This window comes from Mustela erminea, chromosome 6, assembly GCF_009829155.1.
Source record: "Mustela erminea isolate mMusErm1 chromosome 6, mMusErm1.Pri, whole genome shotgun sequence".
Lineage (NCBI taxonomy): Eukaryota > Metazoa > Chordata > Mammalia > Carnivora > Mustelidae > Mustela > Mustela erminea.
Window position 1 is genome coordinate 125,405,719 of NC_045619.1, and position 19,585 is coordinate 125,425,303.

General features: G+C 38.4%; 1 protein-coding gene across 13 annotated transcripts in view; it reads left to right on the forward strand.

Moving 5' to 3' along the window:
* The window catches only part of MLLT10 (MLLT10 histone lysine methyltransferase DOT1L cofactor), a 236,313-nt gene that overhangs the window by 44,667 nt on the left and 172,061 nt on the right, over positions 1 to 19,585 (forward strand). For 12 of the 13 annotated variants that reach the window (XM_032349580.1, XM_032349576.1, XM_032349581.1 and 9 more), the window contains one exon: positions 15,658 to 15,712. In XM_032349580.1, the coding sequence (XP_032205471.1) occupies positions 15,658 to 15,712 (55 nt within the window). Of the gene's footprint in view, positions 1 to 15,657; positions 15,713 to 17,637; positions 17,660 to 19,585 lie in introns of those variants that run through there. The other variant, XM_032349587.1, reaches the window with a different exon arrangement.

A 19,585-nucleotide genomic window follows, 5' to 3' on the forward strand; every position in this document is an offset into this window, starting at 1 on the left:
CTTTTTTAAAACATTTATTTATTTGAGAGAGTGAATGAGCGAGAGAGAGAGAGAGAGAGAGAGAGCAAGCTCGTGTGTGAGCTGGTTGAGGAGCAGAGGGGCAGGGAGAAGTCACAGTTCCCTCTGAGTAGGGAGCCTCACTCAGCTTGATCGCACGGCTCTGCTGTCATGACCTGAATCGAAGGCAGATGCTTAACTAACTGAGCCACCTAAGTGCCCTGAGGTGCTTTCTCTTTTTCTCTTTTTCTTTCTTTCTTTCTCTCTGTCTGTTTTTCTCTTCTTCTTCTTCTTTAAAGATTTTATTGATTGATTTGAGAGAGAGACACAGCGAGAGAGGGAACACAGGCAGGGGGACTAGGAGAGGGAGAAGCAGGCTTCCTGCAGAGCAGGGAGTCTGATGTGGGGCTCTGTCCCAGGACCCTGGGATCATGACCTGAGCTGAAGCCAGATGCTTAAGGATTGAGCCACCCAGGTGCCCTCTTCTTCTTCTTCTTCTTTTTTTTTTAAAGATTATGTTTGTCAGAGAGAGAGAGTGAGAGCGCCAGAGTGCACAAGCAGTGGGGAGCAGCAGGCAGAGGGAGAAGCAGGCTCCCTGCTGAGCAAGGAGCCAGATGTGGGACTGATCCCAGGATGCTGGGATCAGGACCTGAGCCAAAGGCAGCCACTTAATTGAGTGAGCCACCCAGGCACCCTTTATTTCTTTTTCTTGTCTGATTACTTGCAGCCAGGAGTTCTGATAATATATTGAATAAAAGTGGTTACAGTAAGCATACTTGTTTCAGTCTGTGATCTTATAGGAAAAGCTCTCAGTATTTCACCATTGGCTATGATGTCAGCTATAGTTTTGCCATATATGGCCTTCATAATGCTGAAATTTGTTCCCTGAACAACGACTTTGTTGAGGGATTTTATCATGAACGGATATTGTACTTTGTCCAGTGCTTTCTCTGCATCTGTTGAGATAGTCATGTTGTTGTTAATCCTTTCTCCTGTTAATATGATATGTCACATTGATTTATTAGTAAATACTGAACTATACTTGCATCCCAGGAGTAAATCCCACTTGGTCATGGTGAATGCTTCTTTTTAATGTATTGTTGGATTCAGTTTACTAATATTTTGTTGAGGGTTTTTGCTTTAATATTCACTAGAGATAGTGGCTTGTCTTTGTCTTGCAGTGTCTTTATCTGGTTTTGGTATCAGTAATGCTGGCCTCATAGAATTTTGGAATTCTATGGGAATTTTCCTTCCTCTTAATTTGTTTTTGTATTTTTGTAATATTTTGAGAAGAATATGTATTAAACTCTTAAATACATGGTGGAGGGATGCTTGGGTGGTTCAGTCGGTTAAGCATTGCCTTCAGCTCAGGTCGTGATCCTAGTGTCTTTGGATCAAGTCCTGCATTGGGCTTTTTGCTCAGCTGGAAGCCTGCTTCTCCCTCTCTTTGTGACTCCCGCAGCTTGAGCTCTCTCTGACAACAAATAAAATCTTCAAAAAAATACAAATAAAATTCACCTGCATTAAATCCTTGTGAAATTATTATTATTATTATTATTATTTTTTTTGGAGAGAGAGAGAAAAAGAGCATGAGCAGGGAGAGAGGCCGGGGAGAAACAGAAATAGACTCCCCACTGAGCAGGGAGCCCGATGTGGGGCTCAGTTCCTGGACCATGGGATCATTACCTGAACTGAAGGTAAAAACTTAACCGACTGGGCCACCCAGGCACCCTGATGCTCATTTTTCTTGATAACACTGATTTTTATTTTTATTTTATTTTTATTTTTATATAAAGATTTTATTTACTTACTTGACAGATACAGATCACAAGTAGGCAGAGAGGCAGGCAGAGAGAGAGAGAGGAGGAAGCAGGCTCCCTGCTGAGCAGAGAGCCTGATGTGGGGCTCTATCCCAGGACCCTGGAATCATGGCCCGAGCCGAAGGCAGAGGCTTTAACCCACTGAGCCATCCAGGTGCCCCGATAATACTGATTTTTAAATCTACTTTCTGTGATATTAATATAACTACTTTAACTTTCTTTTCATTCTCTGTGATGTAATTTTCTCTGGCTGTTTTATTAAAGAATTTTTTTTTTCTCTGATTTTTGGCAATTTAATCATATGTTTTAGTTTACATTTCTTTCTTTGGGTATAGTTGACACAGTTTACATTTTTTTTTCACAGTTTTCATTTTTTAATGTTTCATTGCTCGGTGTTTATTTAAAAGGTGCTTTGTTCTATGTGTTTATGATATCATGAAATGTGGCCAATTGTTAACATTTTTTCCGATTTTCAATTTTTTTTCCCTCTATTATCTGTTCTTCAGTGGCTCCAAATACAAATATATTTGGCTTTTGAAGTTGCCTTAAAGCTGATTTATACTGTATTAGTTTTTTTTTTAAGTAAACTGTATGCTGAACTGGATGACCCTGAGATCAAAAGTCACATGCTATATTGACTGAGTCAGCTAAGTGCCCCATTCTCTTTTCATTTTTTATTTTTATTTTTATTTTATTTTTTAAAAAATTTTTTATTTTTGATATCTTTTCATTTTTTAAAGTAGTTTTTCTGTGTGTTTTATTTTGGTTAGTAGTTATTAACTCGAGTTCTTATGCTGTAAATCTCATGGTATGTTTTTCATCTTTGACCTTGTAGTTTTCATTTCTAGAAGTTTAAAGTTTAAAAAAATTTTTTCATATTTCTACTTAACAATATTTAATGTTTTTTCCAGATTTTTGAATGTATGGAATGTATTCACTGTAATTGTTTTATAGGATTTGTGTTCTGATTCTGTTACCTGCCATTTCAAGATTGGTGTGACTGACTGGTTTTTGTTTCATTGTTGGGTGTAATTTGTTCCTTCTATTTATGTCTTTTAAGTTTGTATTGATTTTTAGTCATTGTGAATTTTATCTTGTTATGTCTCTATTTTAGTATGCCTTAAAATACTTTTATACTTTGTTCTGTGACATGGTTAAGTTATTAGAAAAGTTTGTCCTTTTTGGATCTTGCTTTTATGATTTGTTTGGATAGACCAGAGCTCTGTTTAGTGTAGGGTTAACTTTTATCTCTTTCTGAGGCATAATCCTTCTTAGTACTCTGATACAGTATTAATTATTGTTTTTTTGTTGTTGTTGTTGTTTGTTTGTTTTTTTAAATGCTGGCTTTTGGGAATAAGCTTTATTTGCATCCTTGTGTGAGTTCTGGTGCTGTTATTTCTGAGTCTGGTGGTTCTCTCCCTGGCCTTCAGTAGTTCTCTCACATGCAAGCGCTGATGTCTTGCTCAACATTTTCTAAAATAAGCCTCTGCAGATCTCTTCATTTTTCTCTCTCTTCAGCTCTACTCAGTGTTGGTCTCCCTTGTGACCTGTAGCCAACTTGGCTTCCTTGGACTCCCAGCTCTGTCTTCAATTTTGGGAGACCACATGCTCTGCCTGGGTTACTTCTCCCTGTTCCATGGCTTGGAAACTCTCAAGGCAGTAAGCTGGGCAAATGTTTGGCCTCGGTTGTTTCTTGTTTCCCACAGTTATTATCTTTTATTACTTGTCCAAAATCTTGTGGGCTATTGTTTCATACATTTTGTTAGGTTTTTGTTATTTCATGCAGAAAGTAGAATCTGGCCCCTTTTACTTAACCTTAAGTAGAAGTGGTATTATTGTGCCTTTATTGTACATTTTCATACTGACGAGTAATGTAGAGCACATTTTAATTTGCTTATTGACCATTTGCTTATTTTTTAAAAGATTTTCTTTATTTGTCAGAGAGCAAAGCAGGCAGAGAGGCAGGCAGAGGCAGAGGAGAAGCAGGCTCCTGCTGAGCAAGAGCCTGCTGTGGGACTCAATCCTGGGCCCTGGAATCATGACCCAAGCTCAGTGCAGCCGCTTAACCAACTGAGCCACCTGGGTGTCCCCCATTCGTGTCTTTTCTTTTGGGAAGAGTCTGCTCAGACCTTTAGCCCTTTCCCTTCCTTTGCTCCTTTTTCTTTCTTTATTCCTTGTCTTTTTTTTTAATTGTAAAAGGTCCTTTTATGTCCTAGATACTAGTCCTTTGTTAGATAAATGCTTTGTAAAAAGTTTCTCTGAGACTGTTTTTTTTTTTTTTAATTTTATTTATTTATTTGACAGACAGAGATCACAAGTAGGCAGAGAAGCAGGCAGAAAGAGAGGAGAAAGCAGGCTCCCTGCTGAGCAGAGAGCCCGATGCGGGTCTCGATCCCAGGACCCTGAGATCATGACCTGAGCCTAAGGCAGAGGCTTTAACCCACTGAGTCACCCAGGCGCCCCTTAACTGTGCTTTTAATGAGCAGAAATATGTAAGTCTGATGAAGTCTAATTTTGTCAGTTTTTTCTTTTGTCTTTATTGTGTACTGTGTTTGTGCTAAGACACTTTCGCCTAACCCTGAAATCCTGAATGTAGTTTCCTTTGCTTTTGGTGATTTATGTTTAGGTCTCTAATGAATCTCAAATTAACTTTTGTAGGTGTTTTTGTTTTTGTATCTGGATATCCAGTTGTTCCTGCATCATTTGTTGAAAAGAGTCTCCATTCCTCACTGACTTGTTTTGGTGAAACAGCACTTGGCTGCATAAGGGGGCTCTATTTCAGGAATATTCATTCTGTTCCATTGATCTATTTGCCTATCCTTATATCATTACAATACTAATTTGATTATTTGTATTTTATAGTAACTCCTGAAGTCCAATTTGTAAGTCTAGTAACCTTTTTCATCCTTTTCAAGATTGCTCTGTATACTTGAAGTTTTTAGCATTTCCATATAAATTTCAGTATTAGCTTTAACAGGGGCGCTTGGGTGACTCAGTTGGTTAAGCATCTGCCTTCAGTTCAGGTCATGATCTCGAGGTCATGGGATCAAGCCCCATACCTGGCTTTCTGCTTAGTGGGGAGTCTGCTTTTCCTTCTCCCTCTGGCCTTGCACACACTCTCGCTCTTTCAAATAAATACATAAAAATTAAAAAAAAATACTAGCTTTTCCATCACCTCAAAAAGATTGATGGAATTATGATAACCTTTACTTTTAATCTATAGATTAGTTTGAGGAGAATTGACATGTTAACAGCATTGAGTCTTCCTTTCCATTAACATTGTATTATCTCCATTTCTTTAGGTCATCTTTGTTTTCTCAGCAATATTTTCTAGTTTTCAGGCTTTGGTCTTGTGTGTCTTTTGTTTAAAAAATGTTTTTTAGAATTTTCCTGTTATTTGATGCTACTGTAAGTGGTATTTTAAGAATTCAGTTTCCTGGGACACCTGGGTGGCTCAGTTTGTTAAGCGGCTGCCTTGGGCTCAGGGTTTGAGTCCCACATCTGGCTCCTGGCTCAGAGAGCTTGCTTCTCCCTCCCACTCTGCCTGCTGCTCTCCCTGATTGTACTCTCCCTCTCTGTTAAATGAATAAATAAAACCTAAAAAAAAAAAAAGAAAATAATTCAGTTTCCTAATTATTTGTTCTTAGCATACGGAAATAGAATTGACTTATGTATATTGACTTTGTCTCATCACAACCTTACGTAACTCATTAATTCTATGAATATTTTTGGTAGGTAAATCAGATATCTGTAGGAGATGATCATGTTATAATTTTTACCTCTTTCCACTTTGCATTCTTTTTATTAATTAATTAATTAATTAATTAATACATTTACCTAAGTCTTGTTTCCATTCTTTAGGGAAGGCATTTAGCTTCATACCATTAATTATGATGTCTGTCATCTGTAGGCTTTTTATTAATGACCTTTATCAGACTGTTTAAAAATGTAGGTTTTATTATTATCTAAGTATGGCAGTAAGGCTGACAGATCAGGAGAGGACTCCCATTAAAAATGATAAAGTTGGGGCGCCTGGCTGGCTCAGTGGGTTAAAGCCTCAGCCTTCGCCTTAGGTCATGATCTCAGGGTCCTGGGATCAAGCCCCGCATCAGGCTCTCTGCTCAGTGGGGAGCCTGCTTCCCCCTCTCTCTCTGCCTGCCTCTGCCTACTTGTGATCTCTTGTCTGTCAAATAAATAAATAAAATCTTTAAAAAAACAATTATAAAGCTGTGGGGTGCCTAGGTGGCTCAGTGGGTTAAAGCCTCTACCTTCAGCTCGGGTCGTGATCCCAGGGTACTGGGATCCAGCCCTGCATTGGGCTCTGCTCAGTGGGGTATTTGCTTCCCCCTCTCTCTTTCTCTGCCTGCCTCTCTGCCTACTTGTGATCTCTGTTAAATAAGTAGTCTTTAAAAAAAATTATAAATTTGTAAATTATGAGAATGAAGGCAAGCAAGATCTTCGTTTTGGTTTCCATGGAAAGGAATGATGACCAGGTTTAGGATTGGTCTAGTTTGAATAATTTCAAGGGTCTGGGGCTTAGGGGCTGTCCATAGTTGTCTGGTACTTACCCTTGGGGGTGATTATGGTAGGGGAATATTGTGGCCAGAGTACAAAATATAGATGGTTGGGGCTATGGGCTCTGGATTGGTTGGTTTGCATATGAAGGCCACCTGGAGCAATGTTAGCTATCTTTAGGAATTAGATAGCACTGAGAAGGGCAGTCCTGTTCATACTGGTAATTTATGTGTATGTTTTATATCCATTTTGCTAGAGGTTTATCAACTTTGTTGATTTTTCCAAAGGACCAGCTTTTCACTTGTATCTGGGAAATCACTGTTCACTCCTAGGTCATGAAATTTCATTTTAAGAGTTCTGTAGTGTTAGCTCTTACATTTAAGTATATGATCCATTTTGAGTTACTTTTATGTATGATATAAATAAGGGGTCCAACTTAAGTTTTTGTTGGGTAGAATTTTTAATGCATGAATTTTGTAAAGCTGTTTCTCTTTGTGTTCATTTCTTAGAATTTTAGTAGTAATTTCAATATATTTCCTTACCTTCTTATTTTCTATATAGAGTACCCCTTACCGTTAATATTATACCCCTTTGTAAATGTATGGACATCTTGGAGTCATAGAGATTCTTTGACATAAGCTCTGTTTGCTCAGTTATGCTATTGTCATATGTATTAGATCTCGCTTATAAACCCCAGAAAACAATATTATAATTTTTGCTTTGAATAATCATTTGTATTTTTAAGAATTTAAGACTAGGGTCCCTGGATTGCTCAGTTGGTTGAGCAGCTAGCTGCCTTTGGCTCAGGTCATGATCCTGGAGTCCTGGGATCGAGTCCCACATCAGGCTTCCTGCTCAGCAGGAAGTCTGACCTCTCTACTCTCATGCTCTCTCTCTCATTCTCTCGCTCAAATAAATAAATAAAATCTTAAAAAAAAAAAAGAATTTAAGGCTAAAATTCTTCTATGTTTTCCAGATATTCATCATTTGTGGTCCTGTTCTTTGCTTCCTCAGGATTTGCATTTCCATTTTAGTACCATTTTCCTTCATTATGAAGAATTTCTGTTAGCCTTTGTTGTAGTCCATGCCTTCTGGTGATGAATTCTGTTTGCTGCCTTTTGTGTGAAAATACCTGTTTACCTTCCTTTTTTTTTTTTTTCTTTTTCATATTTATTTATTTACTTGTCAGAGAGAGAGAGAGAGAGAATGAGTGAGTGTACCAAGTAGGGGGAGTGGCAGGTAGAGGGAGAAGCAGGCTCCCTGCTGAGCAAGGAGCCTGATGTAGGACTCGATCTCAGGACTCTGGGCTCATGACCTGAGCCGAAGGCAGATGCCCAACCGACTGAGCCACCCAGGTGTCCCTCACCTTAATTTTTTTTAAAAAATATTTTATTTATTTATTTGACAGGCAGAGATCACAAGTATGCAGAGAGTCAGGCGGGGGATCCCAGGACCCTGAGATCATGACCTGAGCCAAAGGCAGAGGCTTAACCCACTGAGCCACCCAGGCGCCCCCCTCACCTTAATTTTTGAAGGACATATTAGTTGGATGTAGAATTCTGGGTTGAACTGAACTGCAGTTGTTTTTTTTGAAGTACTTTGAAGATTTTGTGTCACTCTCTTTTGACTTCCATATTTTATGATGAGAATTCAGCCATTTATTTTAAAACTGTTCCCCTTTATTTGATGTGTCCTTTTCTTTTGGCTCCTTGATGACATTCTTGCCTCTGTTTTCTTGTCAGCAAGCAGTTTGGGTACTTGGGGCTCACTGAGCTTTTTTGAATCTATAAAGTTCTCTGTTTTCAAATCAAAATTTTATTCAGTGTTTTTCAGGACTGACTTCTTGCCGTATTCCCATATTCCATATTCTCTTCCTCCTCACCAGTTTTCCACACCATCAATTATACATGTTAGATTTCTTGACACTCTTCCATAGGTGAAGGCTTGTTCATTTTTTTCCCACTATTTTCCTTTTTTCAGATTAAAGATTAGAGATAATGTAGCTTCAGAATCACTGATATTTTTCCTTCATCATCTTGATTTTGTTGTTAAGCTGCCCAGTAAATGTTTCACTTCATGTATGTGTGTGTGTATGTGTATACACATATATTTTGGGGGGGGGCGAGGAAGAGGTGGGGGAGGGGCAGAGGGAGAGAGAATCTTACGTATGCTCCATGCCCAGCATTAGTTGGGGCTCCATTTCACGACTCTGAGATCAAGACCTGAGCTGAGATCAAGAGTTGGATGCTTAACTGACTGAGCCATTCAAGTACCCCTATTTCTTTTTTATAGTGTCTTTTACTTTGCTGAGATTTCCTGTTTCACTTAATATAGGTACATTTTTATTTTCTCTTAAAAGTCAGTTACAGTAGTTATTAAAAGCCTGATTCCAGTGTTTCGGTCATCTTAGGTTTGGTTGACTTTCATTGATTGTTTTAAGCTTGGTTAGCAGTCTATTTCTTACTAGATCAGGTAACTTGGATTGTTCTCTTTCTTTATTTTTTTTTCTTTAAGGATTTTATTCATTTGAGAGAGACAATAAGCTAGCATGAGGGGTAGGGGCAGTGGGAGAAACAGACTGCCTTCTGAGCAGTCTGGTGTGGGGCTCTGTCCCAGGACCCAAGACTGTGACCTGAGCCAAAGTCAGACTCTTAACTGACTGAGCCACCCAGGTGCACCACTTGGATTGTTTTCTAAACATTGTGAATGTTGTATGTGGAGAGTTCTGGATTCTGTTATATTCCTCTGAAGAAATTGATAACTGTTTTTCTCAGGCAATTGATTTGGTTGGACTCACACCATTATGTATTTTGAGAATTGCTAAAATCTAATTTTATTTCTTTTTTCCTTAGTTGGGCTCTAGCTTGTTCTGTGCATGGATGTTCCAAGGTTAGTGAGAGAGTTGGGCAGATTTATTTATTTATTTATTTATTTATTTATTTATCTGACAGAGATCACGAGTAGGCAGAGAGGCAGGCAAAAAGAGAGGTAGGGAAGCAGGCTCCCTCCTGAGCATAGAGCCCGATGTAGGGCTCCATCCTGGACCCTGGGATCATGACCTGAGCCGAAGGCAGAGGCTTAACCCACCGAGCCACCCAGGCACCCTGAGTTGGGCAGATTCTATACATAAAAATTTGGGGCTCCCCTCTTGGTTCTCTCTTTGTATGGATCCAGACCTTACTTTCCCTGTTGCTCTAAACTTTATATTCTAGTTCTTCAGATACTAAGACTGTATGAGTCTCTATCAGCTGATCGTGGCTTGTCTTCAGGCTGAAAGTTTTAAAAAAAAAAAAAGGGAGACTTTGGGTACATGGGTGGCTCAGTCTCTTAAGCGGCTTCCTTTGGCTCAGGTCATGATCCCAGTCCTAGGATTGAGCCCTGCGTGAGGCTCCCTCCTCAGTGGGAAGCCTGCTTTTCTCTATCCCTCTCCCCCTGCTTCTGCTCTGTCTTTTTCTGTCAAAAAAATAAATAAAATATTTTTTATTTATTTTATTTGACAGATAGAGATCACAAGTAGGCAGAGAGGCAGGCAGAGAAAGAGGGAGAAGGAAGTAGGCTCCCTGCTGAGCAGAGAGCCCGATGCAGGGCTTGATCCCAGGACCTTGGGATCATGACCTGAGCTGACAGAGGCTTTAACCCATTGAGCCACCCAGGCGCCCCTAAAATCTTTTTTTTTTTTTTTTTTAAAGAAAACTTACTGTGCTAGTCCCTTCCAGGTTTTGACTACAGGTGAGAAACCAAAATCTGGCTGCTTACTTGTGTTGTAAGGGTTTGTCTTTTATAAGCTTACTTAACTGTTTTGGAAATACATTTTAAGAAAAAAAGAAATGATGATGGTAAATGTTTTATCCTGCAGATACTTTATGCCACAGTTGTATCTGTCACATAAGGAAGATCAAACTTAAAACTTTATCCTTTATTGATTTATTTATCCTTATCAGCTTATTATAATATTTACAAAATTTGGTATGTTTTAGTTCATTGCAGTTATTATCTTTTTTGGCCTTAAGTTATTTCTCATTTTTAAAAAATTTTATTTATTTGTTTGAGAGGGACAGAAATAGCAAGAGAAGGCATGAGTGGGAAGGAGAGGAAGAAGCAGACTCTCCATTGAGCAGGGAGCCTGATGTGGATCTTGATCCCAGGACCCTGGTATCATGACCCGAGCTAAGGGCAGTTGCTGAACTGACTGAGCCACCCAGGGGCCCTGGCCTTAAGTGATTTAATCTTTGGCCTAGGAACCTCTTTAGGTTGGCTGATGAGTTCTTTTGACATAAATAAAATAGTCTTTTATAGCTTCCTTCCTATTTTATAGAACAAGTTATCTCGAGCTTGCTTGACCTAGACAGGGATCATATACATTTCTCAGGAGTCCTGGTGACTTTGGGAAATGCTCTTTGGAGACCACAGCCTTGGTACTAAGAGGTGCTCATTTCTACTGTAGTAGCCATAAGTCTTTGTAAAAGAAAAGATAGGTTATTTTAGATCTGTTCATTCCCTAACCCTAACCCATGTGACTCTTGATCTTGGGGTTGTGAGTTTGAGCCCCGTGTTGGATGTGGAGATTACTAAAAAATAAAATATTTTCCTTTTTTTTTTTTTTTTTAAAGATTTTATTTATTTGAGAGAGAAAGTGAGCTCAAGTGGGGGTAGGGGCAGAGGCAGAGAGGGAAGGGGACAGGGAGAATGACAAGCAGACTCCCTGCCAACAGGGATCCCCACATGGGGCTTGATCCTAGGACCCTAGGATCACAGATGCCCAAAAAGAAGACCCCCCCCCCACCTCGCCCTGCCTCCCCTTGTGAGAGAGGGAGAGAATCTTAATGATAAGGGGCTTGATCTCATGACCCTGAGATCGTGACCTGAGCCAATATCAGGTGTTAGATGCTTAACCAACTGAGCCACCCAGACACCTCAAAAGTAAAATCTTTTTTTGGCAGACAGAGATCACAAGTAGGCAGAGAGGCAGGCAGAGGGAGAGGGGGAAGCAAACTCCCCGCTGAGCAGAGAGCCCAACGTAGGGCTTGATCCCAAGACCCTGAGATCATGACCTGAGCCGAAGGCAGAGGCTTAACCCACTGAGCCACCCAGGCGCCCCTCAAAAGTAAAATCTTAAAAAAAGAGAGGAGTGCCTAAGTGGCTCAGTTAGTTAAAGCATCTAGCTTTGGCTCAGGTCCTATCAGGGTTCTAGGATTGGGCCCTGGCTCCTTGCTCGACGGGGAGTCTGCTTCTCCCTCTGCCTTTCCCCCTGCTTGTGCATGTGCACTCTCTCTCTCTCTTTCGAATAAATAAAATCTTTCTAAAAAAAGATGATGGTAAATATTTTATTATATAGATACTGCCTTATGCCCACAATTACGTCTTTTATTATGAGGAGGATCAAACCTAAAACCTTATTCTTTTATCATTTTATTTTTTCTTTCCACTATATAGTAGTATTTCCAGTTATTTCCTTGCTGTATCTTGTAATATGATGGTAATCACAGACTGGGTAGACCAGTATATTGGACTGTTGTTACATAACCACAGCCTCCCAGAGGGTCAGTATTTTGGGTGAACTTGTCTATTAGTGAATTGTAGTGGGTTTTATCTTTTGGCAAAAGAATTTGATAAAGTAGAAAAAGTATTTGGAAATTAATCTCTACATTCTAAAGATGGAAAATAGTTGCATCATTTCTTACTGTACTACATGATGTAGTGAAGAAAGAGCCATCTTGTATGACTTGCACTTGTTTGGGCTTTCTTTTTTTTTCCTTTGTAAAATATGAGATCTTCAATGCGTGCTTGCTTGCTTGTTTGATTTCCTTATAATCTGTGTTCCTTTTCACAGGAAATTTTTATTTTTTTCCTCTGCCCCAACCCCAACTTGTACCTTTTAACACTGCTTCTTACTAAAATCATAATGAATCTGTGGAATTGTCATAATAACATGTTTGACTGCATCCTGCCTTATAAAACTTTCCAGTTTGACAAAACAGAGGATCATGGGGACAAGATGAAATCAGAGAGGCAGACAAATTTATTATAAGAGACTCTTGGGGCGCCTGGGTGGCTCATTGGGTTAAAGCCTCTGCCTTCGGCTCAGGTCATGATCTCTGAGTCCTGGGATCGAGGCCTGCATCTGGCTCTCTGCTCAAGCAGGTAGCCTGCTTCCTCCTCTCTCTCTCTCTGCCTGCCTCTCTGCCTACTTGTGATCTCTGTCTGTCAAATAAATAAATAAATAAAAGTCTTATTAAAAAAAAAAAAAGACTCTTAATCAAGGGCACCTGGGTGGCTCAGTTGGTGAAGTGTCTGCCTTCAGGTCAGGTCATGATCCCAGGGTCCTGGGATTGAGTCCTGTGTTGGGCTCCCTGCTCAGTGGAGAGCCTGCTAATAATACACTGTATGTTAATTGAATTTAAATAAAAAAAATTAAAACTTTTCAGTTTGAATTGGTTTACTATAAGATCTGGAGTCTCTCTGGTTCAGGGTCCCTGATACCAGATCCTTCCTGAGTTATGGTATAATCTTTTAACTATAATTTGACATTCTTTTCCTGTACTTTTTTTTCTCTGAAGTCTCATATTATCAATTTATTTTATTTTATGTTTTTAAAGATTTTATTTGTTTACTTGACAGAGAGATCAGAAGTAGGCAGAGAGGCAGGTGGGGGCGGGGAGTAGGCTCTCTTCTGGTCAGAGAGCCCAATGTGGGGCTCAGTCCCAGGACCCCGAGATCACGACCTAAGCCAAAGGCAGAGGCCCTACCCACTGAGCCACCCAGGCGCCCCTATTTTTGTTTTTAGTAGGAAGACATGACATGTAGTAGTGTATCTGTACAAAACTTTAAATTATAAAACAGTATTTTAGAATAAAGAAATAAACTCATAATCTTACCATCTTCACCATAGTCCTGTTAATCATATTTTGTGTATCTTAGGGTTTATTTTTCTCCATAAATTTATGTGAATATACCATTATTTCTCTCATGGTTATACAGTTAGACTTTTAATGCATTTTTTAAAAAAAGATTTATTTGAGAGAGAGAGCACAAGCAGAGGGAATGGGCAGAGGGAGAGGGAGAAGCAGACTCCCTGCTGAACAGGAAACCTGACCCTGGGATCGGGACCTGAGCTGAAGGCAGATGCTTGACTGAACCACTCAGGCGCCCTTCTTTTATATACAGTTCTTACAATTTTATTTTCATTTTTGCAAGAGAGAAAGAGAAAGAGCACGCATGAGTGGAGGGTGGGGCAGAGAGAGTAGGAGGGAGAATCTTACGCACGCTCAGTGCTGAGCATGGAGCCCAGCACAAGGCTTGATCTCATGACCATGAGATCATAACCTGAGCTGAAGCCAAGAGTCCACACTGGGTGTAGAGATTAGTTAAAAAAAAAAAAAAAAAAAAAGGACAAGCTTTACAAGACAAGTCTTACTGAATTAGTGGTAAAAAATGAATAGAAGTTATCTAGCTGTGAAAGAGGGTTGAGGTCTAGGACAGGCATTATGGGTAGAAAGTAAAAACAGCACATTTAAGGGGTGAAGCATGAATGAACTTTGGAGTATTTATAGACGTGAAGGAAGAGGGGCACCTGGATGGCTCAGTCAATAGAGCATGTGACTTTTGAACATGAGTTCAAGACCCATGTTGGGCATAGAGTTTATTTAAAAGGAAACAAGAAGTGAAAGAGGAAAAGGCAGTATTGCCTAGACAGTGAGATGTTGGAAAGAGAAGATTGTGGAAGTAAGTAGGGGCTAGATCATGTAGGGAGACCATTAAAATGTTTATTAAGTGGTGTAGTCGTATACTTGGACCTACATTTTTGTTGAAGTTCACTCTGGATTGGTGGTATAGGTAAGAGTAAGTATGGGGAGACTACTGAGTGGGCATCCCTGAAGTGGTCCTGATGAAACGTGATTTTGGCTTGCAGTGGGCTAATAGTAGTGTACATGGAGAAAGGTAGTCAAATCTCACCAGTACTCAGGAGGATGAATTGGCAAAATGTACTGTTTCATTAAGTATGAGTTAGAGAGTAGGGTGAAGCTGTCAAAAGATGATGTCTAGGTGTCTTGTATTGGCAATAGGTGGTTGGGTGTATCATTACAAAGATAAGGAAAGGGCATTTGGCTGGCTCAGTCAAAAGAGCATGCGATTCTCGATTGTGGGGTCTTGAGTTCAAGCCCCATGTTTGGTGTTGAGATTATTAGAAAAAGTTAATAAACTTAAAAAAAAAAGATAGGGAATACTGTAGGAAGAGCATTCGTTGCCACAGATTGAGGACGGTGCTTAAAGTACCATTTCAATTCTGAATGTTTTATATATGGATCCAAAGATAGAGCTGAATAGGAGGTAAAATTTTAGAGTCACTGGCACACTTGTAATTTAGTTGGTAACAGATTTATGGAAAGTAGGAGATTGTGTAGTGTTTAAGATGCAATGAGAAGGCATCTTAAGGTGGAGCCCTGAGGAACTACCTCATTTAAAGTTTAGACATAGTGATCAGAAATGCGTTGCCAAAGAGGTTAGAGGAAAATCGGGAGAGTGAAATACTGGAAAACAAATACAGGATCTAATGGCTTATGCTTTATTAGTTATTCACTTTTTTTTTTGTTGTTGTTAATTTATTTGACAGACAGAGATCACAAGTAGGCAGAGAGGCAGGCAGAGAGAGAGGAAGGAAAGCAGGCTCCTTGCTGAGCAGAGAGCCTGATGTGGGGCTCGATCCCAGGACCCTGAGATCATGACCTGAGCCGAAAGCAGAGGCTTTAACCCACTGAGCCACCCAAGCGCCCCTTTATTCACTATTTTATCTTAATTTTCTTCTCTTACTTTCCTTCGTAATTTGTTTATATTACTATATTATATGCTGCAAAACCTCTTTGAAGAGCATAATAAATAATAATAAATACTCAGGTGTGACCTCTAGGAACATATTCTTCATAGTAAGACAGTATCATTGGAACTATGCTTTTTATTATTTTTATAATTGTATCTGTCTCCTATCAGTAGTGAAAAGAAATAGTTGTACTAGCTCTACCTTTCTTTCTTTCTTTCCTTTTTTTTTTTTTTTTTTAAGAGATTTTATTTACTTATTTTTGTGAGAGAAAGAGCAAGCATGAGTAGGGGTGAAGGGCAGAGGGAGAGGGAGAAGCAGACTCCACGCTGAGCAGGGAGCTCGATGTGGGACTCCATCCCAGGTCATGACCTGAGCTGAAGGCAGATGCTTAACTGACTGGAGCCACCCAGGTGCCCCTGCTACCAAATTTTAATAGTTTTGAGGTTATAGGGAAGATGTTACATTTTGGTAATCTGTAAAATATTTGTTTTCTTTCTTTTTTAAAAATAGAGATGTGAACTGTGTCCTCATAAGGATGGAGCTTTAAAAAGAACAGATAATGGGGGTAAGTACAGAGACTTCTAAAAATTTTTTTATTGAAAACTAGAGTGGAGAGTATTTAAAAATATCTGGTAGTTCATATTATTATATCAAATTAAATGTTTACTGCTCACATATTTTTGATAGTAAAGGATGTAATTTATGAATCTTCCTTGCTACTTTATGGACAAACTTTCAAGCTTTTTGTTTTTGAGAGAGAGAGAGAGTGCGACTTGGGGTGTAGTGGGAGAGAGAGAGAGGGCTCCACACCTAGCACAGAGTCAGAATCCGGGCTTGATCTCATGACCCTGAGATCTTGAAACTGAGCTGAAATTGAGAGCTGGACTCTTAACCGACTGAGCCATCAGGTGACTCTAAACGTTTTTTTAATGTAGAATGGGCCACATACTTCTAATTAAAACCTTAATTTTTTAATTAGGTATAATTTTCTTATAGTAGAAATTATTTTTGGAAAAATAAGCTGCTTTTTTTTGATTGTTAGAGCTTAACTCTGATGTTTTAGACCCTTTTTCCCTTTTTTGTATTGCTGGACAGGTGATACTTCTAGTGAATGTTAATATTAACACCCTGAGGATTTTTGTTGCTTGAATATAGAGAAATGCTGACTTTTGTCTTAAAATTTTGGTGTGCTTTCCTGAGGACCCTCATGTATATTTCATTTACATCTCCAGTTTTAGTTACCTTTCTCTGAGAAATCCATATTTCTTTATAACTCTGTACCATTCTTAAATATGTAGTCATGAATTTATCAAACTTCGGCATACTATGAAAATTAACTGATGAAGAAACTTATAAAGTAGAGGTTGTAACTCCTGTGAGTACACTTTCATTTTGGGCAGCCACCTTTAAAGCATTTTTGGCATGGAAAAGAAGAATGACATGAGTAAATAAAAGGGAAGAATAAAATGTTTTTGCCTAGCTCTACATAAATTTATTTATATACAATTGTAATGTTTAGACTGTTATACAGTCACATTGTACAAAATTTTAAAAAATATTAGAGAAACCCTTGCTCCTGTTGCTTTGACCCTCTGCCTAGTTTCTCAACAACTTTCCTGCTGTTGATACAGTTGCTGTTATTACTTATTTGTATATCCTCTAGGGTTTTTTTCTTATATGCAAATAAATATGAATAAAGAAATATTTTATCTTAATTTTTATGCGGGTGGATGAATATTATACATACTCTTTTGCATCTTAATTTTTCCACTGAACAATTTATTACCAGTATAAAGCTCTCTTTTTTTATGTAATCAGTCACCTGTTGATAAACTTTTTGATCTTCTGCTTTTATAACTAATGCTTATATACATGTCATACATATGTACATCAGTAGGATTATTAATTCCCAGGGTAGAACTGTTGGGTCAGAGTTTGTAGTTAATTTGATAGCTATTTCCCAATTGTTTTCCCCATTGATTGTACCAATTTCTGTTTTTGGCACAATGAATGAAAAACTTATTCTCCATATCCGTTGGTAATTCAGTAGGTGAGAATTGGTATCTCAGAGCAGTTATTTTGCATTTCTCTCATTGTGAGTGAAGCTGAACATCTTATATTTTTAAAGACAAGTTGTATTTTTCTCTTTCTGGTCTATTAATATGTTTTTTCTCTTTGGTTGTTGATCATTTTCTTTTTGATTTGTTGGAGCTTTCATAGGTGCCCCTCATTCACTAGGCTTTTGTGATAGGAGTTGGGCTAGTCCCCCTCTACCCCCCAGTTTAGTCTTTGCTTATGGGGCTTTTTACCATGCAGAAGTTTTTTATTTTTATTTAGGTGAATTTATTAATCTTGTCTTTCATTTTGAACCATTAGTTAGAAAGGCCTTCCCTACTCCAAAGTTAGTAAAGGAATTCTTTCACATTTTCCTCTAGTGTTTTTATGGTTTCTTTTTTTTTTTACAGTTTAATCTTTGATACATTTGGAATGTATCCAGGTAATACAGTGTGAGGTATGGATCCAACTTTATTTTTTCCTAGATGCTAAAATGCTACCATTTGTCCCATCACCATTTATTGAACAGTTCATCTTTCTTCACTGATTTGAAATGCCATCTTTGTTAGAGTCTAAATTTGATGTGTATTTAAAATATTCTGACCAAACTGTGTTCCAAAATTGATTTGCAAATTATTTTGGAACCTGGAATGCATTTTCCTATTGAAATGCTAATTATATTTCTAGACTAGTTAAAAAAAAAAACAAAACCAGTGTACCTGATGGTACAATATTGATAGTAACTGTTCTTTTTTCTTTCTTTCTTTTTTTTTTTTTTTGTAATAACAATTTTTTAATATCTGACACCCCTTTTTCATGCTGGGAAATATGTTACAAGTTTTAGTTTAGGTTTTCTTTTCTTGGTAATCAGGATGAGCAGTTTCTCAATGCAGCTTCTAATTTTCTCAGTCTCATCTGCTGTATATAGTTCTCGGTTGTTAAGGTAAGTAAATACTTAAAAAGCTTAACAGGTTCGTGTGTGAGAAGTGGGGTTGGGTTATTACAGCAGAAGGAGAAGCAAATGATAAAAGACACAAGTATATCAAAGATTGAAAATAATTTGGAATTAGACTATAAAATTTGAATGGCAGGCCTTCTGAGAGGTGAAACTAACGATATAGGCAAAGTTGTCATTACTTCCCCTCCCCCGTCCTCATCTGCTTTGTGTCCCTTCCTTCTTACCCTACCCCTCTTGGCTTTTCTGTACTAAGGACTTGATCCTGTTGATTATGGGGAGCCGTTGAAGGTGAGGAATAACATGAGATTTCTGTTTTAGAAAGGTCACTCTCTGGCAACAGCATCGTGGTGAATGGATTGGAAGGATATGAGACCAGACCAGCTGTAAAAAAGAACAGTAGAGCTGGATCATAAGTGCATTTAACATACTTGAAATCAGCTATATAGCCTGGGGGTGGGAAGAGGTTCAGAAAAAAAAATTGTTGTGATAATTCAGTTGGCCATTTTCCTCACCGAGTGTATGTTCTAGACAAACCTGTACGGAAATCCTTGTGAATGATTGTAAGGCTTTCCCAGCTATCATTGACAAAGATGTAAAATATATTATTGAGGGGCCCAGGCAAGAGGTGGTGATGTTACTTACATTCTTTTGTTTTTGTTAAAACTAAAAAAATTTTAATTCCAGTATAGTTAACATACATCGTTATATTAGCTTCAGGTGTACAATATGATGATTCAGCAATTCTGTATATTACTCAGTTCTCATCAGGGTAAGTGTTAATCTTCATCTCCTTCACCTATTTCACACATCCCCCACCCCACCAACAGTTTGTTCTCTGTAGTTGAGTCTGTTTCTTGATTTGTCTTTTTTTCTTTGTTCGTTTTTTTTTTCCCCTTAAATTCCAAATATGAATGAAATAATAGGTATTTGTCTTTCTCTGACTGACTTACTGCATTTAGCATTATAATAACTGGATCCATTCATGTTTTTGCAAGTGGCAAGTTTTCATTTCTTTTAATGGCTGAGTAATATTCCTGTGTGTTTGTGCGTGTGTATGTAATATATATATATATATTTTAAGTTTACTTATTTTAGGTAATCTCTGTACCCAACATGAGACTTGAACTCATAACCCCAAGATCAAGAGTTGCATGCTTTTCTGACTGAGCCAGCAGGTGCCCCCATATCTTTATCCATTCGTCTATTGGTGGACACTCGGGGAGCTTCCATAATTTGGCTGTTGCAAATAATGCTGCAGTAAATATAAGGGTGCATATATCTTTCCAAATTAGTATTTTCTGTATTCCAATAGTGTGAATAGATACTACTCTATCATATGGCAGTTCTATTTCTAATTTTTTGTGGAATCTCTATACTGTTTTCCATAGTGGCAGCACCAGTTTGCATTTTCACTAACAGTCCACA